The 26,536-nt window shown below is 39.3% G+C and overlaps 1 protein-coding gene across 5 annotated transcripts in view; it reads left to right on the forward strand.

The window, feature by feature from the left end:
- Positions 1–26,536, forward strand: part of MSRA (methionine sulfoxide reductase A) — a 452,460-nt gene that overhangs the window by 158,311 nt on the left and 267,613 nt on the right. For 4 of the 5 annotated variants that reach the window (XM_045055625.1, XM_011281559.4, XM_045055627.1 and 1 more), the window contains exon 2: positions 20,423–20,491. The exons of the other annotated variant lie outside the window; for it this stretch is intronic. In XM_045055625.1, the coding sequence (XP_044911560.1) occupies positions 20,423–20,491 (69 nt within the window). The remainder of the gene's footprint in view (positions 1–20,422; positions 20,492–26,536) is intronic. 5 annotated transcript variants of the gene reach the window in all.

The raw sequence follows: 26,536 nt of genomic DNA on the forward strand, positions 1-26,536 counted from the left end.
TAAATCATGTTGCCTGTCAGCATGGAGCTTATACTCTCAATTTCTGTTCAGAGACCATTCTAAGTAGTCCTATTGTACTAAAGAAGTAGCACTATCATTATTCAAACACTCGAAATGATTACCCAAGTGAACTTCAGACACTTGGAATTTAATGTAAATGAGTGGTTAGTACCCTGGAACTTTGAAAATTATGTTCTGGGAAGGACAGTCTTTTCAATTTGCTTTGCAAGCCTTGAGTATTCCTACTTTTTCCTTTCAGATAATTAGGGAATATTGATGTGTCTAGTATTTCTCATAAGATTAAAAAATACTTTAGAATAGTTTAAGACTCATGGGAAGTTGCAAAAATAGTACAGAGTTCTGATGTGCCCTTCAGCTTGCTTTCCACAATGATAACATCTTACATAATCATAGTACATTGTCATAACCAGGAAACTGACATTGGTATAATGTTATTAACTCAAACATAGACCTTATTTGGATTTCATGTTATTGCATGTACTATTTTGGGTGTTTAGTTCTAAGAAATTTTATCATGCATTTAGATTTGTGTAGCTATCACCATAGTCAGGATATAGAATATTCCATCACTACAGAGAAACTCCCTTGAGTCCCACTTTAATAATCACTTGCCCCTCATAAGGATTGTTCAGAAAGCTTTCTTAGGATGTGAAACGAGCAATGAAAGCAGAGGTAGATTTTGGGAAAGTGTTTACTTTCCAATTGACTTCCACAGTGGTATATTTCAAACAAAGGAGATAAAAATGGGGAACCATATCCAGGTTTTGAGCACTCCTACATTTACGTCTACAACCCATTTCAAGCTAAATGTTGCGTAAGGTATGAGGTAAGGGTTGAAGTTTATTTTGTCTCATAAAGATGTCAAGTTGTTCCAGCACCATTTGTTGAAAAGTCTATCCTTTTCTGATTGAATTACCTCAGGACCTTTGTCAAAATGCAGTTCTACACTCTCCATTCTGTTCCACTTATTTATAGGACTCTCCTTATGCCAATACCACATTGTCTTGATTACTATAACTTAGAATAAGTCTTAAAATTAGGCAGTGGAAGTCTTCCAACTTGGATTTCAAAATTGTTTTGGTTATTTTATTTACTTTTTCCAGTTTTGTTGAAATGTAATTGACTTATAACACTGAACTAGTTTAAGGTGTACAACATAATGATTTGATATATGTATATATTAGGAAGTGATTACCACAATAAGTTTAGTTAGCATCTATGACTTTACATAGTTACACTTTTTTTTCTTGTAATGAGAACTTTTAAGATTTACTCTCTTAGCAACTTTCAAATATATAATACAATATTGTAAACTGTAGATACCATGCTATATATTATATCCCCAGAAGTTACTTATCTTACAACTGGAAGCTAATACCTTTTGACCACCTTCACCCATTTCCCAACTCCTTACCCCTTGCCTCTGGCAACCATCAATCTGTTCTCTGTTTTATATGAGTTGGTTTTTTGGGGGGGTGGGGGGTTCCACATATCAGATCATACAGTATTTGTCTTTCTCTGTCTGACTTATTTCACTTAGCATAATGCCCTCAAGGTCCATCCATATCACAAATGGCAGACTTTCCTTCTTTTTTATGTATGGCTGAAAAATATTCCAATTTATATATATACTCTATCTTCTTTATCTGTTTATCCACCAATGGACAAATTATTTCCACATCTTATCTATTGTAAATGATACTGCAGTGAATATGGGGGTGCAGATATCTATTCAACATCGTACTTTCACTTCTTTTGGATATGTCCCCAGGAAGTGGATTGTTAGATTATGTCATATTCATATTTAAAAAAAATTTAAATTAAAGTATTTTTAATATTTTGAAGAAACTCTGTACCGTTTTCCACAAGGCTGTACCAATTTATATTCCCGTCAACAATGCACAAGATTTCTTCTTTCTCCACATCCTATCAACACTTGTTATCTCTTGTCTTTTTGATGACAGTCATTCTAACACGTGTAAAGTAGTATCTCGTAGTGGTTTTCTTTTTAACTTTTTATTAATTTCAATTCCAGTATGGGTAACATACAGTGTTATCTTAGTTTCAGGTGTACAGTGATTCAACAATTCTGTATATTACTAGTTCTAATCATTTTAAGTGTACTCCTTAATCCCCATCCTCCCTGCCCCCCATCTCCCCTGTGGTGACCATTAGTTCATTCTCTGTAGATAAGAGTCTGTTTCTGGGTTTGTCTGTCTTTTTTCCCCCTTTTTCATTTGTTTTGTTTCTTAAATTTCATATATGAGTGAAATCATATGGTATTTGTCTTTCTCTGAGTGACTTATTTTGCATAGTATTATACTCTGTAGCTCTATCTATGTCATTGCAAATGGCAAGATTTCATTCTTTTTTATGGCTGAATAATATTCTGTAGTATGTATGTATCTATTATCAATTGATGGACACTTGGGCTGCTCCCATAATTTGGCTACTATAAATAATGCTTCCAGAAACATAGGGGTGCATATCTCCTTTCAAGTTAGTGTTTTTGTATTATTCTTTGGGTAAATACCCAGCAGTGTGATTACGGGATTGTAGGGCAGTTCTATGTTTAATTTTTTGAGGAACCTCCATACTGTTTTCCAGAGTGGCTGCATCAGTTTGCTCCCAATATTCAACTACTATAGCAGTATTCCCACCAATAGTGTACGAGGGTTTCTTTTTCTCCACTTCCTCTTCACTTGTTGTTTCTTGTTCATTGTGGTTTTGATTGCATTTTCCTGATGATTAGTGATATTGAGCACCTTTTCATGACCTGTTAGCAGTATGCATGTCTTTTTTGGAAAAATGTCTGTTCAGGTCCTCTGCCTATTTTTAAATAAGATTGTTTTTTGCTATTGAGTTTTGTGAGTTCTTTATATATTTTGGATATTAACCTCTTGTCAGGTATATATGATTTGCAGATATTTTCTCCCATTGCTTTTCATTTTGTTGATGGTTTTTTTTGCTGTATGGAAGCTTGTTAGTTTGATGTAGTCCCACTTATTTATTTTTGCTTTTGTTGCCTTTGCTTTTGGACTCAGATCCAAAAATTCAACTCAAAAATCGATGTCAGGTAGCTTACCACCTATGTATTCTAGGAGTTTTATGCTCTGAGGTCTTACATTCAAGTCTTTAATCTATCTTTAGTTAATTTTTGCATTTGGTATAGGTAGGTAGGGGTCCAGCTTTATTCTCTTGCGTGGGGGTCTCCAGTTTTTCTAGCACTGTTTATTGAAGAGACTATCCTTTACTCATTAAAGACTCCTTTATTTTAAATTATTTGACCATCTATGTGTGGGTTTATTTCTAGGCTCTCTATTCTGTTCCATTGATTTTGCATCTTTTTTATGCCCATACCTTACTGTTTTGATTGCTGTATGTTTATAATATAGTTTGAAATCAGGAAGTGTGATGCTTTTAGCTCTGTTCTTTCTCAAGATGGCTTTGGCTATTTGGGGTCTTTTGTGGTTCCATACAAATTTTAGGATTATTTATTCTACTTCTATGAAAAATGCCTTTGGAATTTTGACTAAGATTGCATTGAATCTTTAGATTTACTTGGATTATATAGACATTTAACAATATTAATTTTTCTACTCCATGAGCATGGAATATCTTTTCATTTATTTGTGTCTTTTTAAATTTCTTTCATCAATGTCTTAAAGTTCTTGGTATACAGATCTTGTTTGGCTATTTTAAGTCTTTTAATTTTCTATTTACATTTTAGAATCAACTTCCTGGAGTTTTTATTTGCATTATATTAAACTCTAGATTTATTTGGGGAGAACTGACATCTTAAGGATACCAAGTCTTCCAATCCATGGACATGGTATATCTCTCCATTTATTTAAGTATTTTAAAATTCTCTCAGCAGTGTTTTCAGGCTACGGGTTTTATACATATTTTAAAAAAATCTCCCTAAGTATTTCATGTTATTTGATGCTATTACAAATAATACTACTTAAATATTTTTTCAGTTTCCATTTATTTGTTGCAACTATATAGAAATATAGTTTATTTTTGTATATTGACCTAGTAGTCTGTGATGTTGATAAACTTACTTATTAACACAAGTAACTTCTTGATAAATTCCTTAGGATTTTTTATATTCACAATGATGTTGTTTACATATAAAGATAGTTTTTATCTTTCCTTTTTATATATTAGCTGTAGGATTTTGGTAGATTTTCATTATCAAACTCTAGTCTACTGAGAATTAAAAAAATTCATGAATAGGTGCTGAATTCTATCAAATGTTTTTTTAGCAGCTGTTGAGCTGATCATGTATTTACTTCTTTTTTAGTCTTTTAGTATGGTAAATTACATTGATTGCATTTTTTGAATATTGAAACAATTTTGAATTCCATTGGTAACCCCACTTGGCCATCATTTCTATACTTTTAAAATATATTCCTGCATTTAATACTTATTAAAGGATTTTTGTGTTCATAAGGGGGATTTGCCTATAGTTTTCTTGTGTCTTTGTCTGGTTTTGTTATCATCATAATGCTGGTCTCATAAATGAGCTGGGAAAAATTCCCTCCTTTATTTTTGAAGGAATTTGTGGAAATTTGGTATTATCTCTTTCTAAAATGTATGTAGAATTTCCCAGTGAATGAGTCCAGAGTGTTCTACTTCAGGTTTTCTGTTCAGATTTTAACATTTCTATTGTCAGTTTTTGTAATTTGTGTCTTGTATGGTATATTATTAATTTATTGCCTCTCAGCTCTGAATACATCATTCTGAATATGTTCTGTGATGAACAGGAATTTCTTTCATATTTTTCTTTAATTTTTTTAATGTTTATTTATCTTTGAGAGAGAGAGAGAGAGAGAGAGAGAGAGAGAGAGAGAGAGAGAGATACAGAATCTGAAGCAGGCTCCAGGCTCTGAGCTGTCAGTATGGAGCCCGAAGCAGGGCTTGAACTCATGAACCATAAGATCATGACGTGAGCCAAAGTCAGACACTTAAACCAACTGAACCCCTCAGGTGCTCAGCATTTTTCTTTTAACGTGAACATGGTGTTAAGCTTTCTCAGTAGAGGGTACCTGGGGAGACTTTGTGAGAGGAAGAGGCTTTCCTACCATTTCTGGTGTGGGCCAGGGTTGACTGGGGGAATGTGAGGACCTCTGGTGGAGCCTGTCCCAGCCACTGGCCCAGAGCTTTAGTCCTTGTGTGACTTTACAGCCTTTGCCAGGTGATAACTTTTCTGCATCTCTCTTGATAAGGAAACCAGGGCTCCCGTGCTGTCCATGGCACTCTAAAGGCCTCCTGGGCTGCCTGGACCTTCACTGCACACACACCATTGGTTTCTGATTGCCTGCATTCTGGAAAGTGGCCTGTTGCTTGCTTAGCATCTCCAGATCAGCTCTGGTCTGGCCCAACCAGTGAACTTCTCTGCTATCCATTGGTTTAACTGCAACTTCTCCAGTGAGGTTTGAGCATTTCAAGTTTGTCATTCCTTGGGTAACCCCAGCCATAGAGTACCATAGAGAATTACCTTAGATTGTATAGTTGCTTTTTAATCGTAATTAATATTCTTTATGTTAGACTTTTCCTGCTCAACCTACTGTGTGGTTTCTATCTCCTGATTGGACACAGACTTCTGCATAGGAACTTTCTGAGTTGAGACTTTTGTGACCTGTGGATTTTGTAGGAGACATTGCTATATATTTAACTGGTACTTTTTCATCTCCTCTCACTCACACTACTGCCCATGTGTTTTAACCTGGGTATTAACTAAAATGAGGGAAGGGAAGACCAGAATGTGATGAGTGATATTTCTGTAAGAACTGAAATTTGGCAAACAATGAGCCAGGGACATGGTTTCCTGCACCACTGAAATGATCAGTTTCAGCTTGACTCTTCCAGTGTTTTGTGGTTGTTGGCAGAGATGTTTAAAGAATTTCTTGAAGTACAGTAAGCACAGGATACAATAGGATCTTACTATTTTTCTGTTTAGAATAGAAGTACTATGACCTTAAGCTATTATGGATGAAGTATCCAGGCTAATAAAAATCCTAGTTTAATATCAGCAACAATTTTGATTTTTAGAGTTGATTTTTATTCTCATAGAAAAGAGGAAAACCTGTATTTCTTATAGGTGCCATGGTGAATAGAAATGATCCGGCCATCTTCTTACTCCCATGCCGTCAGAGAAAAAAGCACCCAGACTCAACCAACCAAACAAAACTGCATCAAAATACAGAACACTTTCTCCATTGCAGTTAGGGCCTTTGGCATGAATGTAAATTTAGCTTTCCTGGGAATTTTGGAAAAACATTTTTCTTCATTGTGTTTGTAAGCCCTATGAGGCAGAGATATAACTTCTCCAAACAAAACAGCAGGAAAAGCAACTAGCAGTTCTCTGGATAATGCAAATGAATAAAAATTGCCAGAGTTATTTCAGAAGTGCTAAGAGCCTTACTCCGATACTTTATACACTATTCCTAGGCTTTAGTAGTTCAAGAATGCCTGTTTTAGCAATCCCAGCACACTAGGGAATAAAGTTTGTGGAGAAAATAAATTACATAGAAATCGTCTCCAACTTAGAAATGGATCACATGCCAAGAGTTGACTTGGAAATCAGCTACTGGAAATATCTTTGCTGTGTGTAGAAAACAGCTCTATGAAAGATGGTTTGATTTCCTGGTTTATGTCATTAGTTGTCAGTTGCTACAATTTATGTTATTTTTCCTTTATTAGAACATATTAGTGTATTAGTTATCTACGGCTATATAATCAATTGTCCCCAAGCATAGCAGCGTAAAAGAACAATCGTGTATTATCTCACAGTTTCTTTGGGTCAGGAATATGGGTATGGTTTATCTGGATACCCCTGGATAAGGGTCTCTCATAAGGTTGTGATCAAGATGTCAGCTGTGCTGCATCTTCTGAAGGCCCAACCAGGGTGGGGGATCTGCTCTCAAGCTCACTGAGGCCTGCATACAAATGAGCTTGAGAATAGTCCTGGCCTGGTTGAGCTTTTGGGTGAGAGTGCAGCCCCAGCCAACACTGATTCCAGCCTGTGGGAGACCTTGAGTCAGAACTACCCAGCTTTACACTGTTATCTGAAATAAGACCATTGCATTTAGAATGTATTTTGCATTTGAAAGTGATTCCTGTGCAACAAGGGACTTATATCCTCTTCTCCTTGGGAGGAAACTTCCTTTCCATAGTGATGAATAAAGTGGAGATTTTTTTCTATGGTTGAGATAGCAGTTGGGCAGCTTGGGAAAGTAGGAAAATGTTTTCTTTTCTCTGTTTGTGGCCTGTAACCAACTTGGCCAGTATGAAAGGGTGTGTTCTTGATGTTTGTGGGGTAGAATGTAGAGTATATTTTCACATGGAGGCAGTATCCCATAAATGGGTGGTTAGAATCTTAGGAAAGAGTTCTACTTGCGACTCATTATAAGTTGAGTAGGCCCTTGTGGGCTAGCTTACCACCATTTATAGCAGCGTGTTCATAAGAAAATGGATTCTATATCCCAGATGTCCATCTTATAAACACGCTTTTGAAATGTGACTCATTTTTAAGTTGGAGACTTGCCTGTGTTTCACTGCGTTCTTTCAGCTACCTTTCCCAAAGTAGTTTACATTTTGAACTATCAGCCTTTTGGGGAGATAAAGTGACAGAAAATAGAGATTACTATAATTCACTCTTAGCATTAAGAGCCTGGCAGACCTATCAAGACATATCTAATACAGATTTCCTGCAGGGCCTGCACTGAAGTCCCTTTACAGTTGAGTTATGCCAGGCCATAGTCATCTCCTTTTATAGGATTCTGGAGTCTCAATCAGTTATTTCCAAAAACAGATTGATTTAGTACATGGGAAACAGTTTTGGCCTTACACCTTCTTTAGTCCATATATATAGAGAAGCTGATGGCCTTCCACCATTCAGACCTCTGCTTGCTTTGGCCTCCCACATACTTGGCATTTTCAGACATGGCTCTTGTTGGATTCAGCAGTACTGCAGTCAATCATTAGAGAATTCATCTAGAAATCAACCCATCACTTGAATATCCAAGGGGCTGCTTGAGCATATATTCAAGGCAGATAACTAAATAGGGCTCTGCACTGCCAGCTCTAAATCTCTATCCCTTTATTAAGTCAGATGACCAAAGGCATGTTTTAAGAGCCACTCTTATTTCCACTTAACTACCCTAAGTTAAGATGTTCTGTTTGCATCACTCTTTAATGGAAGACAAGTATTAAAAAGAAGTCATAAAATGCCTTTCTGTATCATTTGTAGAACCATAGTTGAAGATTGTGTCTACCATGTTTCTTAATGTGAATATGTACTTGGTTATTCAGTTTCCCTTAATCAGCCATGTGACCAGGCCTGCTCTTTCCCAATGACAGATCCTTCAGTGAAATTTTCACAGTAGATAGTTTCATGTACTGTTTATCTAATAAGAGCTGGATTAAAAAAAATTCACTGACTTATTGAAAATCAGTTGAGGGCTTCATAGTAAAAACTTCGTTTCCCTTTTTTGAGGGCAATGTAAAATGTTTCAACCACGTTTAAAATTAGGAATGGTGAGCATAATCTCTATTCAGTAAATCTAAAATAGATTTTAAAATACCCTTATCTTCTATTGTGAAGGAAAATTACAAGGGAAGGAGAAACAGGATGAGAAGCAGGAAGAACAGAGAAATGATTAAAATATGTACCAAATTCCAGAAAGGCAAAATACTGGCTGTTGTGTTGGTCTTCCTCCCTCTCTCCCTCCTTCCCTCAGTCTCTCCTTCCCTTTCCCTCTCTCTTCTCTTTCCTCTAAAAAAAAAAAAAAAAAAAAAAAAAAAAAGAGAAGATAAATCTGGAAACACCTTGTATTTTATTTTTAAGTAAATAATGTTTAAATTTCATCCAAACTTTGAAATGATTGATCCTCTTAAAATCCTTTCCCTCTTAAAAAGAGGACATTTAACATATTGCTTTGGAGAATGCTGATCAACTTTAGGGAGGAAATGGAGTGATATCTCTATCTTGAGGCCTTTTGGGATGCTGTAAACTACTGAGAATTTTAAAGCTGGTGCAAACAGTTCTGCTGAGATTCAGGTGAGATTGTCTTTGACATTTGTCCTGGGTCTAGATAAAATGTAAGTGTCATGCTGATCCAAGCCCAGGGGCTGCTGCTGGTGGCCAGTAGCCTGCCACTGGCCACCGTGTGTCTCAGCATGGCACCTCTGCCCTGAGAAGAGGTTCTTGGGTTGCAGGGCTAATCACCGAGTAGCAAAGACTGGGGACATTTAAAATACTTTTGTATTTCTATTTTTGAAAATGTATTACATCACATGGACCAAAGTTCAGAAAGTAAAGACAGAATGTTGGAAACAAAAATAAACTGTAGCGCATTATACATGTTACCCTACTTGTTGATTTATTCCCCCCCAATGAATGGTGTGTCTTATAGGTCCATGTCCTTACCTGTAGAGCTGTCTTATTCTTTATAATGGGTGCATATTATTCCATGGCAGAGATGATTTTATGCAAAAGTTGGACTTTGTACATGAGCTAAATGTACTATAGAAGCTAATCTCTGATGAATCTTGTTAATGTTCAGTGTCAATGTTCGGTCTCTTTCTCAATATTTTATTCCCCTTAGAATCTTTTGTCTCCTTCTCCTTACCCCCACCAACAGATAATAATTTAATAAGTGGAAAGCTTATTGATTTGAATGGAAGTTAAGTTGACATTTATGTTTACATCTATGACTATTCCTCTTTCTTCTTAAAGTTCCATATTTAGCTGTATCTCCTTCATTTTTAATGTAAGGAGAGAGTTGAGACAGGTTTCCTGTAAGGTTTACAACAACATATTCCATTTTTGATTAGGAGCTTCCATTTAGAAATAAAGTCATAATTCCTTTTCCTGAAAGAACAGCAATAAGAAAGCAAACAGACCTGACCTTAACCCTGTAGCAGGCCCCTTTGTAGTGCTGATGGGGGTTGTTGGGGGGAAAGGTTGGTGTTGGTCTGGAACAGATTGCAAGGGGAGGTCTGGGCCCGTCAGGCTCAGCTGAGCAGAGGGCCTGATCATTTATCACTGTCAGAGGGGGTGGGGGTGGAGGGAAGGGGGAGGTACTGGACTGTTCCTGCCCATTGGCTGACTGACAGCTGACTGTGCCTCTTGCAACCTTCAGGCAGCCTATGTGCCATTGAGGGGCAATGTGCTTCCTGCTGAAGGCTGCTGACACATTCACAAGGAAGAAGAAAGAAGGTCTGCTGCATGCTGTGGCTGCTGCATTTCCATGTGGTGTACACAACCATTTGTAAAAGCCGACTTAATAGTATTAGAGGCATACAGTTGGGCCCCAAAGTGATCCTAGCACTCTGATGATGGGTTGAGAAAACATCTCTGTGGTCTCTTGCCAGAATTACATTCATAGGACTTGGATACTCTGCACAACATTGATTATTTTAATGTGGCAGAATTGACATTGACAAATGCTGGGGAAATTGTAAATAATTTTGCTTCATCTATGAGTAAGGGACCAAAGCAATAGCAGCCAGGGAAGCCAGGGTCCCCTACAGGTCTTTGAAGGGCAGAGTTTTTAAAACAATTCTAAAAAGTACGATTTCTATGTGATCCTTTATAGTTATGTTTAACACCCATCTTATAAATCCAAACATGTTTTAGGAGCAGTAAGAAGCATGTACTTTAGAATAAAATAAGATCATTTTGGTGTACAGTCCCATTTTTTAGTACAACTGTTTTCAACTGTCCTATTCACAGAGATGTCACACTCATCAGGATGACATATAGATTTTCATCCTTAAAATAACTTTATTTTAAATGGAATTTCAGTTCTCAAAATTATCTAATTTTGGTAGTCATTAGGAATTACATGGCTTAAGAGGGGGCGGGGAAATTTTTATAAAAGTCAGGTGGAAATTTTCCATCAGTTAATATTATATACATATCACAGATGCCTAAGTTAGACATGGTTCCTAAATGTGGTAACTAATAACACCATTACAAAGGTAAAAATGGAATTCTTCTAAAAATGAAATGAACGATAATGGAATGCTTTTTTGGGATAATGTAGTGTGGGAACTCATGTAGTCTGATAACAGGATGGATGCATTAAGAGCTGTAGGCAGTGCTGCTAACACAGAAGCCTTGTCTAGGTAAACCTGATCAGCAGCCCTAAGAAGGGGGCTGGTTGGTGGTCAGTGAAGGATAAGGAGAAGGCAGGCATTGTCTTACTATTTTTGTTAAAGATTTTTTAAAAAATCTTTAAGTAGGCTCCATGCCCAACGTGGGGCTTGAGCTCACAACCCTGAGATCAAGAGTCACATGCTTTATTGAGCCAGCCAGGCACCCCTTGTCTTACTATTTTTGTGACACCGACGGTAAACCCAGTGCCTGGCACATGACTGGTGTTCAGTAGTTGTCTTCTTAACTGTGATGTTAATGGGGCAGGATGTAGATACCTGTGCCTTGACTTACTGGGGTGGATATACCCGCCCTGTCCCCCGTTCCTCTGTCAACCTTCATTCACCTTTTCTCGCATGCCTACCTATGATTTCAGTAGCTCATGAGCCCTACCCAAGTGAGGGACAACCTCTGAGATGGCCCTCATCAGAGAGGATCTAACAGGCCTGAGATACAGCTGACTTGAATTAGTCTGATAGCCCCAGGACAGCTCCAGCGATAATCACTTAGGGGGCAGTGTCTTCAGGAGCAAGCCAGAGAGTTCTAGGTATTTAAAACTGCAGTGAAAAGGGCCCTTTGATGAGGCCTTATGTGATTAATCAGGAAATAATCTGCTCATTGGCTATTTTCATTTAAGAAGATTTTATGCTTTCTCTTGCTGTTTCCACTCAGAGAAAACGTTTAGATTGTTATAACTTGAAAGTATACCTGATAGGATCTCGATTTCTTCTTTATCAAGTTTCCCTTTTAGTTTTTTTCTACTTGTTATGGTTTACTGATTGTCAAAGAAGTATTTTCTCAAGAAAAATTTGGAAGCGTAAAGACGGAAGAAAAATCAGCCATAACTCAGCATATAGAGGTAGCCACTTTTACCTTTGTATTGTGTTTCCTTCTGATCATTTTTCTGTGCCTTTATTCTTGAGTAAGATCCTTTTTTGTATCTTGCTTTTTTTCCCACTTAACTTTACCTTATTACTCTTCTGATGCCATGAACAAAACCTATTTATGATCATACTTTTAAAATTAGTATGCAGTATTCTACCTTAGAACTGTGTCTGATAATTTACTTCATTATCTCCCTTTTGTTGGGCCACTTAGGTTGCTTTACAATTTCTCATTATTATAAGCGGTTCTGTTGTCAGCATGTTTGGAAACCTTTGTCTCAGTTCTGATTTCCTAAGGTAGGTACCTACACTTAGAATTACTAGGTTGGGGATCTAAATGCTTTTGACGCTCTTGGCATGTGTTGCCAGATTGCTTTCCAAATAGATTGTATTTTGTATTGTGTCAAATTCTCACTTCAGTGAGTAGTGCGTGAGAAGGCCCATCTCCCTACACCTTCACTGGTACCTAGCATTGCTTTGTAAGGGTCACTACTTTCATGAATTAAAAATAGTATCTCGTGTGGTTGAGCATCTATTCATGTATTTTACTTGTTGTTTATATATTTAGAATTTTTTTATGTGTCATGCGTGTTCTGTCATTCTCCACTTTCTCTAAGGCAGTGAGATGGCTGTCTTTTACAGAATTGTGGTAGCCTGCTTGGGACATGTGCAAAAATCTTTCTGATGCTGGTTTCTGGGGCCTCTGGCTTGCCTCCTGAACTCTAGTTGCAGGAACCTCTATGTTCACTTTCCTTCACTCTCCAGGACACTCTTGTGGCCCCAGGGGACACAGGAACACAGTAGGATCATTCTAGGCCAGTTTTTCTAAGGGACAGAAAAGGGCTCGTGTCTGAGGGTGCGTGCATTTGGTGTGTTTATTCCAGGTTTGTAGTCACACTTGTGGTCTTGTGCACTGAGCATACCTCAGAAAATACAGCAGGCACTTCGTGAAAAATAAAAATGTCCCATGCTTGCATAAAAGGCCTTACTCTTCTTAAAACACAGCCCTATCCTCACTGCCTCATTCTTTCAACTGGAAATCTCCCCTTAGGGCTCTCTCAACAAATTTGTTGGTTAAATGGAGATCCTTAGTGTAGGATCTATGAAATTTATCTTTGTTCCCACAACACCTAGTATCCTGCACATACTAAACACTCAAGATGTAATTGCCTGTGGATACGAGCCAAAGACCCCAGCCATAAGTATTAGCTTATGCTTCAAAATGTGTTACTGTGTGGGCTGGGGTTTAGGCCCTGCCTTGTGCTGCCCTGTTCTGCTCTGACATTGTGAAGTTCAACCTTCAGCAGAGGTGCACTGGGAGGTGCAAGAGCTGCTTGACCTGGGGTGTCAGCTCCTTTCCTGCCTAAGACATGCAGCTTAGGTTTGCAGCATGTAGAGTGAAAGGAGAAGGGAGACTGGAGTTGTGTTGGTAGATTGGATTTAACTGAAGGAAGGACAGCAGTCAGGGCATGAGGATAAAATCCTGAATGATATATGAATTTTTTCCTTAGAGCTACAATCATAAACTGTTCCATCTGATTTTCTTCTGCTTTTCGTGCAGCTTATCTTTTGTTTTTAGAACAGCTCCCATTCATACATAGTTGTTGGTCACCATGTGAGGAAGACATTGAGGGCTGGCTTCCCCTCCTCCTAGAGCAACGAGAGGAAAGTTCACCTCTCGTTGCCCATGTCAGTTGAGGACTTTTGTCTCATTCCCACCAGTGCCTTTACTGGGGGCTCCTTGCTAGCCTCTCCTAGCCACAGATTCCATCTGCCTGTAGTAGTGCACCTCACCAGTCGATATGAAAGACACAGACTTCTTTGGACACAGGATGCATGGAGAGCAGAGGCTGGCCCTCAGGCTGAGCAGTGTCTCAGTAGCATTCCCACTGCCACCTCACTTCCCAGTCTTTCTCTCCTCACATACAGAGTACATTGTTGGGGCCAAAACCCACTCTGGCTTGACTTTCACCTTAAAACACCATAGCTAAAAATTATAGCAAGTGTAAAGGACCACAATGTATAGGAACAATACAGAACCACAGTGCCTCTGGGCATAGGTGACTAGAAGCATCATTACCTCTCTTTTTCTAGTGCACCTGTCCTATATTTCAGTGACCTGGTGACAGGCACACCCTCAGGACTCCAACTCCTCTTTCTTTAAAAACCAACAGTCACAGTTGTCAGATCATCCTTAAAATGCTATAGAAGGCAGCTTCGCAGGACCTAGGGCCCTGAATGCTCGGTCAGTGTGATCCAGGGCCCCTTTACTGGAGACAGGAGAGGCTGGTCCAAAGCTAGGACTTGGGGGCCAAATATGAACCCTGCTTAATTCCAGCCTGACTTGTACCATGAGAACCCCAGGAATTTGTGACCCGGCGAAAGAGCCACAAAGAAACAATGAGAGGGAATGTGAGACCATATATTGCTTTGGGGCTTGACAGATTTTTATTACCATATGAATGAAATAAAGGTACTCTTACTCTGGGCCCCAGCTAAAGCTAATCATCACCAATAGGTTTTGTCTCAGCATGAATGATTGATAGTAACACTTGACAAGTATGGGTTGGGTGTTTGCAGGATTAATAATGTGACTGGGACACAAGGCTGTTCCAGTCCTGGGATGGTTCTGGGTCCAGCAGCTGACCAGGACTCCCAGGATAGCAGAAACAGTTCCTGGAGTCTCGAATTCGGGAGTGTAACCATGGTCACCCAGACTGGAGGGGATTGGCCCTACAGGAGATAGGGAGGGTCTGGGGGCCCACCCTGCAATCCCCCACTTCCTACCATTTACCTCTCGTCTCTGCACTCTCCCCCTCACCCAGAAGATACAAATTTTAGCTCTCTCGCTTTGAGCACAAGACATGGAGCTAATCACTGTTGGTTTATGTCTGAATTTGTATTATCGCAGGTATATTATTGAACAGTTTCATTGTATTATTTTCAAGGAAGAAAACAGTCACAAAGTTTGAAGTGCATTAGATATTCATAAAACAAAAGAAAAAATTGTGTTAGTATCATCTTCTGAAGCTTTTAAACGTGTCCCCCAGATCCCCTTCAAAATCTCTCTGATAGTTGACTTTGACCCAATCTTGCTCTAATTAACCTCGCTGTTCCACAAGCACTGGGCTTTCAAGATAAATGAAAATCTATTCCTTGTCCTCATATACCCTTGACTGAGGACACGTCATGGCCATCAGCAGAGGTTGTCTTCCTGGAGCATGTGGCTTTGGAACGTGCCCCCATGGAGTGGGGGCAGGGACATCTGCCCATCTAGCCAGATTGGAAGCATCCACCCTGCTGTGGCTGTGCAACAGATGTCCCTGTCAGTGACCCTCTCCCGTCTCCATTTCATGCTCTGCTGGTAATCAATAGTTAGTACCCAATCAATGAATGACTTTTCTTTTTAGTCAGTGTGATTGTTTCCGTGGTGACATGTGCCACCAATTTTGGAAAAAAAAAAAAAATGCTCATTAGGTCCCCAAGTTAGCCCGTCTCCCCCCCATCTTATTTGACCTATCTAATGTGTTTAAAGGATCTCTGGTTCTTTGTCCCCCAAATACTTGCCTCAGCAGAGCTTCAATAGGAAAGTGCCCTTGGGAGCTAAGCCTCGGTTTCCAGGAGTAGAACTGCCATTGCTTGGTTTTTAAGAACTCACCATTCTCGCATTATGGAATGGAAAGTAGCAGTCAGATTTCCCTCTGTTCTTTTATCCCTAAAGCTGTATATAGAATTTTGGAGATTTTCGAAGGATCTTTTTTTTTTTTAACTGCATTTTTTCATATAGAAACGAGAAGGAAAATGGCTTCTTTTTTGGTCCATTTTTGTGTTTTATTCACTTAGACCAGGAATGACAAAAGAATTTCATCATACATACACATATATCTAAATAATAAGAGAATCTATGGGATGCTAGGTTGAGAAAAGATTCTGTGGTCACATTTGGGGACCAAGAAAGTATGCTTTGGTTGATTGGTGATGTCTTCCATGAGCATGGAAATGGAGGCGAGGTACATCACGTGTCATGTACTTGTCATTCCTGACTCGGATCTTGTGAAAAATAAAGTTCACACATATGATAATGCCAGTGTAACAGTTAAGAGGTGTTTACCAAGTGCCAGGCACTGATCTAAGTGCTTTAAATATATTAACTAATTTAATTCTCAAAGCAGCCCACAAGGTAGGTACAAATAAGGAAACTTACAATGAGGAAACTCTTACAAATGAGGAAACTGAGACACAAAGAGGTTAAGTAACTAAGCCATATTCCAACAGCTAGGAAGTGGGAGTACTGAGGCTCAAAGTCAAGGCAGTCTTGCTTCAGAGCCAATGGCCTTAGTTGCTGATACTGTGCTATCTCTTCTTGGCTGATGCTGTGTCTTTGCTGTCTAGTAACTGACTCAGCTGCAGTTCAGAAGAAAATATAAAATCAGGGACACCTGGGTGGCTCGGTTGAGCGTCCAACTTTGGCTTGGGTCATGATCTCACAGTTGGCGAGTTTGAGCCCCCTGTCAGGCTCCATGCTGATAGCTCGGAGCCTGGAGCCTGCTTCGAATTCTGTGTATGTCTCTCTCTCTCTTTCTCTCTCTCTGTCCCTCCCTTGCTTGTACTCTCTCTCAAAAAGAAATAAATATTAAAAAAAATTCAAAATCAGGTTTATGGACCCTGTTATCTTTGGGCCTCAGGTGCTAGAATAAAAGACAGGGCCCAAAGGAACCTTAGCATTGAGGCGAGAGTTACATATGAACTTCCGCCTTCCTTTCCAGTTCAAGTAGCATTTCTAGTCTTCCTGCCTCTACCGGCACTGTCACCTTGTCAGATGAGAGAAGATGAATGGGGAGGGAAGAGGGGCAGACATTTATAGAGTAGAACAGAGGGGACTTCCTTGGACTCTGGGCCACCTGGCTGGGTAAACTATTTTTGAATGGCCATTTTCAATGATCATTTTTGTGTAAAGGACATGTACGTATAAAGAGAACTACATCATTAGTATAGCAAATAATAAAGCTTTCATAATGGCTGAAGAAATACTTTTTAGTCTCTCTTTTTATACTGTTTCTTTCTTCCTTCATTATTGTAACAGCTATTTATTGAACACCTATGCTGTGTCCCTGTTGGACTAGAATTATAGAAATGGTGAACCAAAGGAGCTATGAGCCCTGTCCTCCCTGTGCTTATAGTCTGCTTGTCCAGGTAATGATTAAATGTGAGGTGCAGCTCTGGTGAGTGTTGTAGAAGAAGGCCTTTGGTCCCAGGAAAGCAACATGACTGTGGTAGAAGGAATGAGGGACTGAGGTGGTCATACCACATGGGTCCTTGAAGGCCATGTTAGAGTTTTCACTTTAACATAAGAGCATTGGGAAGCCATGGAAGGTGGGAGAAGGTTGGGGAGTTTGTGTCATGCAATCAGAATTTTTCTTTCTTTTTTGAAAGGTAATTGTGACTGCACTGGGAAGAGTGAATTGGAGAGGGGACATAGATGAACTAGAGGCATTCATAGGAGTCTGGGCAAAGAGGCCACAATAGTTTGGATTGGAATAATTTGGATGGTGAAGGGAAGAAGTAGAAGGATTCTGGATGTCTGGAAGGTGAAACTAACTAGATTTGGTGATAGACTAGATGTGGGTAGTGAGGGCTAGAGAATGGGCAAGGATGCCTAGAAAGTAGAATGGCAGTCTTATTCCCAGAGTTGGGGATGCTGGAAGAGCACCATGTTTAGAGTGGAAGGTCATCTTTTGTTGGAGGTGCTTTTGAGCTGTCTGAGAAGAGATGTCAAATAGGGTACGCTTTTCATTGTAAATGTGTAGCATTTCAACTGGCTATAAATAAGCTTTGTCCTGGGAAACCAAGTACTTACTGTGGCAAAAAAAATATTTTAATCTATAATTTCATTGATTTTTAAAATTCCAAACGTATTTTCATTTAGAAAATAAGAATCTAACAGTAACAAAGGAAAGTACTAAAGGTAAATATCGTGCATAATCACCCTGGTCATTTTTATTTTTGTATGTTTCTCTGCCAGAGGAGCATTTCTCTTTTCCTATAAGCATTCATATTTTAATTAGTTGTCATTATAATCTACCTCCAGTGTTGTAATAGGATTGTATTCAATTACCATTATCCCAAGTATTTTTTTCACATTTCTATATATATTTCTATATAACTCTCAAATGCTGTATTTAAAATATGTTACATCAACCCGGGTGGCTTGATCAATTAAGTGTCTGACTTCGACTCAGGTCATGATCTCACATTTGTGAGTTCAAGCCCTGCGTTGGGCTCTGTGCTGACAGACAGCTCAGAACCTGGAGCCTGCTTTGGATTCTGTGTGTCCCTCTCTCTCTGCCTCTCCTCCTGTTCACACTCTGTCTCTCTCTCTCAAAAATAAACATTAAAAAAATAAAATATGTTGCATAATATTCCATGGTTTTTTTCCATGCTTTTGATAAATCACAAATTACAATTTTCTAAGCAATTTTAGTACTTTTAGATATTAAGTTGATTTTAAGATTTCATTATTGTAAGTAATAAATATTGCTACGTGTGTCACCTTCCCCCCCCCCCCCCCCCATGTTTCTTTAGAGTGAGAGTTTCTTATGCGTGAGATGAGTGGATTAAAGAGTTTGAATGGGTTTAAAACTCTTGATTTGTGTAAAGGCAAACACTTTTAGAACCGCTGGCAGGGACTGTGGGGAGCTGACCATAGAACAGAACTCTGACCTCGACATCAAGCCTCATCACACTTCTTTGGATTTAGCAACCAATGGCTGCTAATATTAATGAGTGCTTGACAAGGTCCCATGGCTACCTGGGACTTGGGCTAGCCTCTTCCCTTCCTCCAGGTTTTCTGTTCCTAGGATAGTGCCACCATTACTTAGGAACCAGTGAGAGCCCCTGAATTGATGGTATGCTGAAGGGATTGTCTAAACTTGGCTGAGCCTCCAGATTCCAAAAGACTTGCAGTGTGCTGCAGGGCCTGCCTTGGGTTCCTTTGAGCTTAGATGGGGTTCTCAAGACCTTCCATGACCTGGTCCCTGCCTACCAATCTGTCCTTCTTTGCCACTGCCTCCCAACATATCACCTCGGCAATGCCCAGGCTAGACTTTATTCTTGCCCTGGATGATGCCTTGGTTACATCCACACTCCTGGCTTTCATTCAAGGTGCTTCCTCACCCTCTGCCTTTCCAAACCCTGCCTCTCCTTTAAGATTCTGCACTAGTTATAATTCCTCCAGGTTGCTGGCTCCCACTTCCCAGCTTGCTGTTCCTCTGCCATGAACTTTTACAGTACCTTTAGTCTCCATTCCAAGACTTAGCACATAATTGTAAGCTTTCTGGTAAAGTTTGACATTTATACCTCTTGAAGATAATTATACTCTCCAAGAGGGCCGTGTCTTACTCTCCCCAGTCCCCTCAGAGCCTAGCTGTGGTGCTAAGCCCTTGCCAGTGCTCCATAAATCTAATGTGACCCATGAAATCAAAATATATGTGCTATGTGATGCGGTGTCAAAGCTTCTGAGCCATTCTTATATATTTTCAACATAAATGCCCACATGGAAAAATTGCTGAGGATATTTTAAAAATATCCTAGCTGGACATACTCAGATTTTCTCTACCTGACTGCATTTTGGGAGGTTTTGAGAATAAGTTAATGCTGGAAAACCAATACCTGGTCACATTTTATTTCTAAGTCCTTGATATGCACAGGGTGGGAAGGATGATTGGTGGAGGGAACCAGGGTGGATGAAGGGTAGGTAGTAAGAAGCACTGGGACATCCATCTTGTCTTTAAGAAGCCAAGTGTCTGTGGCTCCTGGAAATAGTACTTGAATTGTAGTGCAGTGATGTGTTCTGCTATTCTATTTTTTTGAAAATTGGCCCTGATGTTATCCTGCTGTCTTCACGGCTCACTTCCTTGACTGGGTCAATATTGTGATCATCAAGAGTCTTCAGACGAAGCCTCCCCAATTTTCCCTGGAACCCGGATCTTCCTTGTTCTTTAGGACCTGGCCTGGTGCAGTGGGGCCCTGTGGCTAGGAGTCGGGAGCTTTGGGGCTGGGCTGGCTCTGTGGCCACTAGCTGTATGGCTCTGCCTGAGCTCGGGCCCTGGCACCCTTCTTTGTAAAGCCACACGCTCAAACTAGATCATTTCTAGGCTCTTCAGTCACTGAGACTAAAAACAAAATAATTGGAGCTCTCTTAAAAAGGGTAAGCTTTGGTGCCACTTCTAACTAAAAATGAGAAATAGACTCTTTGACACATTTAATGACATGTGTTAGTATGTGTGTGGAACTTTACACTTAACTTGTATTTCTTTCTTTCCTTCTCTCCCTCTTTTTTTTTTTTTTCTAGCCAAACATCATGTCAATGGCAATAGAACAGTTGAACCTTTCCCAGAGGGAACACAGATGGCTGTATTTGGTAAGATATCAACTCTGAAAGAAAACCCAAATTGTGTGTAATGACTAGTGCCAAATTTCTGAGTTTTAGCAAGTGTCCTCAGGGCTTCAAAATCTGGGCTCTTGTAGATATTTACAAGTCATTGGAGCCAAAAAAAAAAAAAAAAAAAAACCTATTGAGTTCCTAGTATTTCTGGGATCAGAAAAGATTATTCTATAGAATTTAATATGCTTTCTTTTCTCACTTTGCAAACCAAATATCAAACTGTGTCTTTGCTGTTTCTTATGTCCACACTGTGAATTAACCTGATAATTTACAGTTTGAGTTTTTCTTTCCTTGAAGGCTCCCCGCACCCGCCACATTGATACGTAACTTTGTCAAAGGCTGGGATTCAAGTAGTTTTGAGTTGTTATTCCACAAAAATCAATCTAATTGAATAATCTCTTTCTCCTCCATTATGAATTCAGCATATTCCTTAGAAAAGAAGTTAATTAAAATGTTTTAAACAGAATATAATCTAATCTCTGAGTATATATTTACCATATACAATTATGTGGTTGAGCAGAACTTCCCTGTTAGCTTCCAAACCTTTTGGTGATGAGGTCCTTTTTAATTCATTGTCCCTTACCTCCATATTTAATGTCACCTAAACTTCCCTTAAAATGTCCCTACACTTGGCACTTTCTTTGCCTACCTTCCTCCTTTTCTCCCTCCTTCCCTTTTCTTGCTGATGTCCTCTTTCCTCTTGTTTTTGCCTTCCCCCCTCACTCTTCCCTCCAGCAATGCCCTGGGGTCCATCCCTTATCACCCTCTCTGGGGTCACTACCTCTGTCCCCTGAATTTTCGTTTTCTTGTAGCTTCTGGATCCTTCCCCTCAGCCCTTAGACAGGTTTTATGATCTTTCCCATCCTAAAAACCTGAAGTCCCTGATTTTATGCCTTCTTCTAGCTCCCATTCCACCCTGGTCTTGATGATCCTCTTCTGTAAGGCTTTTGATGTAGAGCTGCTTTAAGGCATGGAGTTCTCCTTGAGTTGCAAATTAGCTTCAGGATCACCCACCTCTAAATTAGCCTATTCAGCATAAAGTATTGACTTATTCACAGAGATGGAACCAGAATTAGTAATCAATAATGATTAACGGTTGGAGAGTTATGAAATAGGGAACTAATTCTGCCTGGGTCTTTGTAAATCTTGCTCCATATGGGCTAGCACCCTTTAAAATGTACTTATCAGTGGTTAGAAGTTATTATGCTCAGAAATTTAAACAGAGAGTTTGATTTTTATAGAAAAAAGCATAATGGACACTCTAAAAATGTGTGCTGAATATTTGCTTTGTTACTTTTCTTCTGTGTACTTATGCTCACACAGTGCCATTTTTCTGGAGTTGTAGGTTTGAAACTATCAGGGGACAGTTACCAGGGGACAGCAAATGTCATATCAGTGTGCAATGGGTTATTTTTATTTATTTATTTTTTTTTGTATTTCAGATTTTTCACCCCCCAGACATGTTAGACACTCAGTTCCATGTCATATTGGGCAATATAAAATAAGGCTAACCTATCTTAGCAGGGTTTCCTCTGTTTTGCTATTAGAGGAGAGCTTCCTTCCCAAGGGACAGACCCAGCACCAGGCAGGTATGGATGTTGTTTGGCCACAGAATTGGAAATATCAGTGAATAAAGCTCTGTGATGAGATTATTATTATAATTTGTCACAGTTTTGGTTTGTAGTGGCTTTCCTAAAAATCCTAACCTGTGGCCTTCATTGCTTGGCTTTGGGCAAGCACCTTTCCCTTTCCAAGCTTTAGCATTTTTCACCAATAGGATGAGAATTGACTGCTCTGAGACACTTGCCTTTGCTTCTCCATCTTACATATTCAAGACCCAAGGCTCATCTGGCGGTAGGCAGTCCTCAGGAAACCCGCTGTGAGTGGCCAAGGTGTGTGGTTTTAAGAGGTGAATCGTGTATCATTTCTGCAAGTGCAAAAATATACAGATTGTAAACTAGAATATCTTTTGACATCTAAGAATGTTTACATTATTAGAACTTCAGTTTGACTCTTCCAGATGCTTAAATTAAGGCCCTATTTGGGTTAAGTAGGTGCAAGCATTTTATATTAATGTTTTAAAAACTGTTCTCATTTTATATCACTTGTCCACCTGGCCTGCAGTGAAGAGAAGGAGCAGATGGCTTTTGGGGTGGGCTTCTCTCATTCTGGGTTGTTTATAGCTCTACTGAAAAGGTTAAAGCAAGTATATAGCACTTGGCTCTTTGACATATGTTGGACATTTAATCCTCCTGGCACCTTGCAAGCCTGGTATGAGTATGTAATCCTCTTCTCAGAGAGTTCATGTGACTTACCCGAAGTCACTCAGCCAGTGAGATAGCGGAGGGAGAATTAGAGTCCAAGTGTAACTAACCCTGAAGCCCACGCTCTTCTTATGATGTCCCCTGACTCTTAGCACTGGTTGAAGAAGCCATGGGCAAGTCTGGTAGATTCAGAAATGGCTTTCAGCTGGATCCATGCACAAATGCACGATTTCCAGCCAAGCCAATTTAGCAAATTGATTTGTGAATTTCTATGCATTCCCAGAGTGTGCTGAAGGACTCTTGACATATAGCTTTTGCTGGGAAAATACTGCTTGGAATGACATCTCCTACTACTTATCACTTTTACCCATTTGATTTTAGTAGCATGTGTTAATATACAGGGGAATGTCTTACATCTACTTGACTGTGACCTCACCAAACACCAGTGGCACTTTCTAGTTGTCCCAACTTACTCTTCAGCCTTGGAGGTGTTAATATTTTATGACAAAATAGTATTGCCAGTTGCAATTTTATTATCTATTGGTTAATCATTTGAAGATGCTTTACAGAATGCTATCTACATAGGAACTTTTGAATTAAATCCACTCTGAAAGTGGTCGTTGAACTGCCATTAGGCATTTAGAGTGGATAATGTAAGGAAGTATAAAGGACAGGGTACGCTCCATTGTAAAAAATACACAAGTGCGTCATTGTGTCATGTGACCAAAGAATATATAGGTGTTCCTTAGTTTCTGGCATGTAATCTTCACAGATTATTTTTAAGCTAAGATGTTTATTTTTTCAGATTTTCTTTCGTAGCCCATTTGTTAGTCCTCGTCTTGTTTTTGTGTGGCCACAGTTCTTAAGCTTCTTTGTTGCTCTTTCTCTCCTCTGTACTTTAGGACAATGATAATGAAGGTAATAGGCTCTGCTCTCCCAGTGGGCTTCTCCTCGTCTGTGTATGATGCTGTCTTTCAAGTCAGTGGGAGCCCTTTTTCCACAAGCTGGAGAAGCAGAACCGAACATTTTGCAATTACTTCATGCCTTTGTTCCCGGTGGCTGACAGTGCCCTATGGCTATCATCCCTTTAATCCTACAACAGCCCTGTGAAGTGGGCATTATTGTGCTCTGTTAGAGACAGAGAAACTGAGGCACCCAAAGATGAAAGAAATCTGGTCAAGTGGAGGGAATGCTTTCTCGGGCATGAGGACACATCCACATTACATTTGCCAGCATGCTGTGCCTGACTTAGAAAGGTTCTCTCCAGCTCTCAATAACTTAATGAAAGTGACATCCCATTGGCAGTGAGCCACTCCATCCATGCAGAGAGCACAGAGGCTCCAGCCATTCTGTGGTGTTTTTTTTTTTTTTAAAGCACAGAACAAAAAAAAAAAATAAAGCACAGAACAACTATTCATTTTATTAAATATATAGTCAAGAAGATTTATCATTTTCAAATAAAATAAAAACTTATTAATTGAGGAAAATGCAGAGAAGCTGGGGGTTGGGAAGATGTGTGAATTTGCGAAGGTTTTTAGTACAACTTAAAAAAATGAAATACAACTTTTAAAAACTTTAAAATACAGTACTGTGCCATAAAATTTGTCATCCAAAGTAGTATACTTTTGAGAGTGAAAGGGTGCTGTTAAAAATTACATTAGATAATGAGGTACAAACCTGAAGGGTTTCAGGCAATTGGGATATAATGTCACCCTGTAACAAGAGTGTATATTGTAAAATATTGTGCCAAGAGTAATAAATACACATTGAGTCAAGTTGAAATTGAACTTAGATATATAAAATGAAGTAAACAAGTGAAAAAACAATGCAGACTATACTATATTATATATGATGTAGTATCAGCACCAGTAATTTCACTAACTTCCAAGATTTTCCTCAGTAAATATTGTTGTATCTTTCTGAATGACTTGAAATTAAAAGCTAATTCATATTTATAAAACCAGGTTCATAGCTCTTTCATAAGAGATGGAGAATTGATCATCACAGGTTAATGCCTTTGCAATTTTAATATTGTACTTATAGTATCCAATAACGTAGGGTGGTGAGTTCTCCACCACTAGAGGTATTTAAATGATAGAGTGGTCATTCCTAACAAATTGGAAAATGGGACTAAATAGCATATAAGAGTCTTTCTTCTCAATTAGTGAGCATTTACTTTATTTCAGAATGTTAAACCCTTTTGAAAAAATTCCTTCTAGCAAGAAATTCTTTGATCCTATCATTTAGAAACCCACACCAAGCCTGTCTGCAGAAAGGTAAGGTTCTGTAGCAAGGAATCTTAATGTATAGGAATTGATATCAGTGACAACACTAGAAGTATCTCCATGAATTCTTAGGGTGGGTTTTTAGGCTCTCAGTATCCTGACAGCAATGGCTCTGTAATCTCAAACATGTTTTCTTTGTCAGGTTCTCTTAGGGCTTCTCAAATGAGAGGGAGCAAAAGACAATCCAAGACATCATGAAAATGTGCTGATGACCTTGTTTATCTCTGTTTATAGCCAAGGTGCCAAGAATTTACCAGACTGTTTCTCAAATAGGTGTGTGGAAGGGCTGATTCCAGAGCAAGGGCTAGTGACTGTTTTAGGGCCACAGATGCACCCCAGTCCAAGTGACTCACCTTGAAGCACTCCAAAGGAGAATGAGATCCATGTCTGTAAGATGAACCAATCATAAGACATTTTTTCCCCCTGACTTCAATTGGAGGTGAATTTTGAAACAGCCACAGTTATTTTGTCTGCTAGCCAAGAAAACAGCATTGAAAGCAGCAGGCAATATGTCAGACTTCAAAGGAAAATATATTGGTGGCTCATTGGCTTGAATCCAACATTATGTTGGTAAATAATCAAATCCCGGTGTGGCATATTTCTCCCTGAACCTTGACTGAAAACCATTGAAGACCATTCTGTGAGCTGTAGAGTGGCAGTCACTCATTCTAGGAAAAAGGCCAGAAAGAATGACTTTGAAATGTGTTTATAATTAACTAAACAATCTAAATTCACAAGACTGTTAGAACAGCAGGCTGCTAACTGGTGCAAACTTCTTAAGTGATGAGGCACTTGGGGAAACAAAAATAGGCCTTCCTCCCATGATAATCTGAAGCACCTTCAAGGGACAATAATTGGTCATTTAGGGACATGTTTTAAGATATATTTTATTTTATTTATCTTTTGTGTGTGTGTGTGATGTTCTCAATTTTTATTTCCTTTTTGAGCGTGGAGAGGTCGGATAATACAGGGAGAGGGGAAGAGACCTCCCTGAAAATCCCATTTGGATTGTATGACATTGCTTGTTATGGCACAGCACACCTGGTCCCAGTCCGGAAGAGCAGAGGTGTGGAGTTGGAGAGGGTATCCTGGGGGCGGGGAGGGTGTGAGAGGAGGATATATTTAGAATAGGGAAGCTGGAGTGTGGGTGGGGATTTTTGTGCTTAGAGAATGGAACTGAACCCATTGTAGAAAGGAGTAAATCCAAATCCAGTAATGTTTGATAATCGTGTATCCACCAACCTCAATCATTTGGAATGCATGTGAGAACCAAAAAATAAGCTCTACCCCCCACCTCCCACCACACACACGAAAGTTGTGGAGGAGTCTATAAATAATTCTGAACTCACAGAGGCCTTTGCAGTCAGATAAACCTTGGTACATGACTCTAGACAAGTACCTTACCTGCTCTAAGCCCCATTCCTCATCTGTAAAATGAGGTGAAGAATGTCTGCCTCACAGGGTTGTTTTCA

Source organism: Felis catus, chromosome B1, assembly GCF_018350175.1.
Source record: "Felis catus isolate Fca126 chromosome B1, F.catus_Fca126_mat1.0, whole genome shotgun sequence".
Classification (NCBI taxonomy): domain Eukaryota; kingdom Metazoa; phylum Chordata; class Mammalia; order Carnivora; family Felidae; genus Felis; species Felis catus.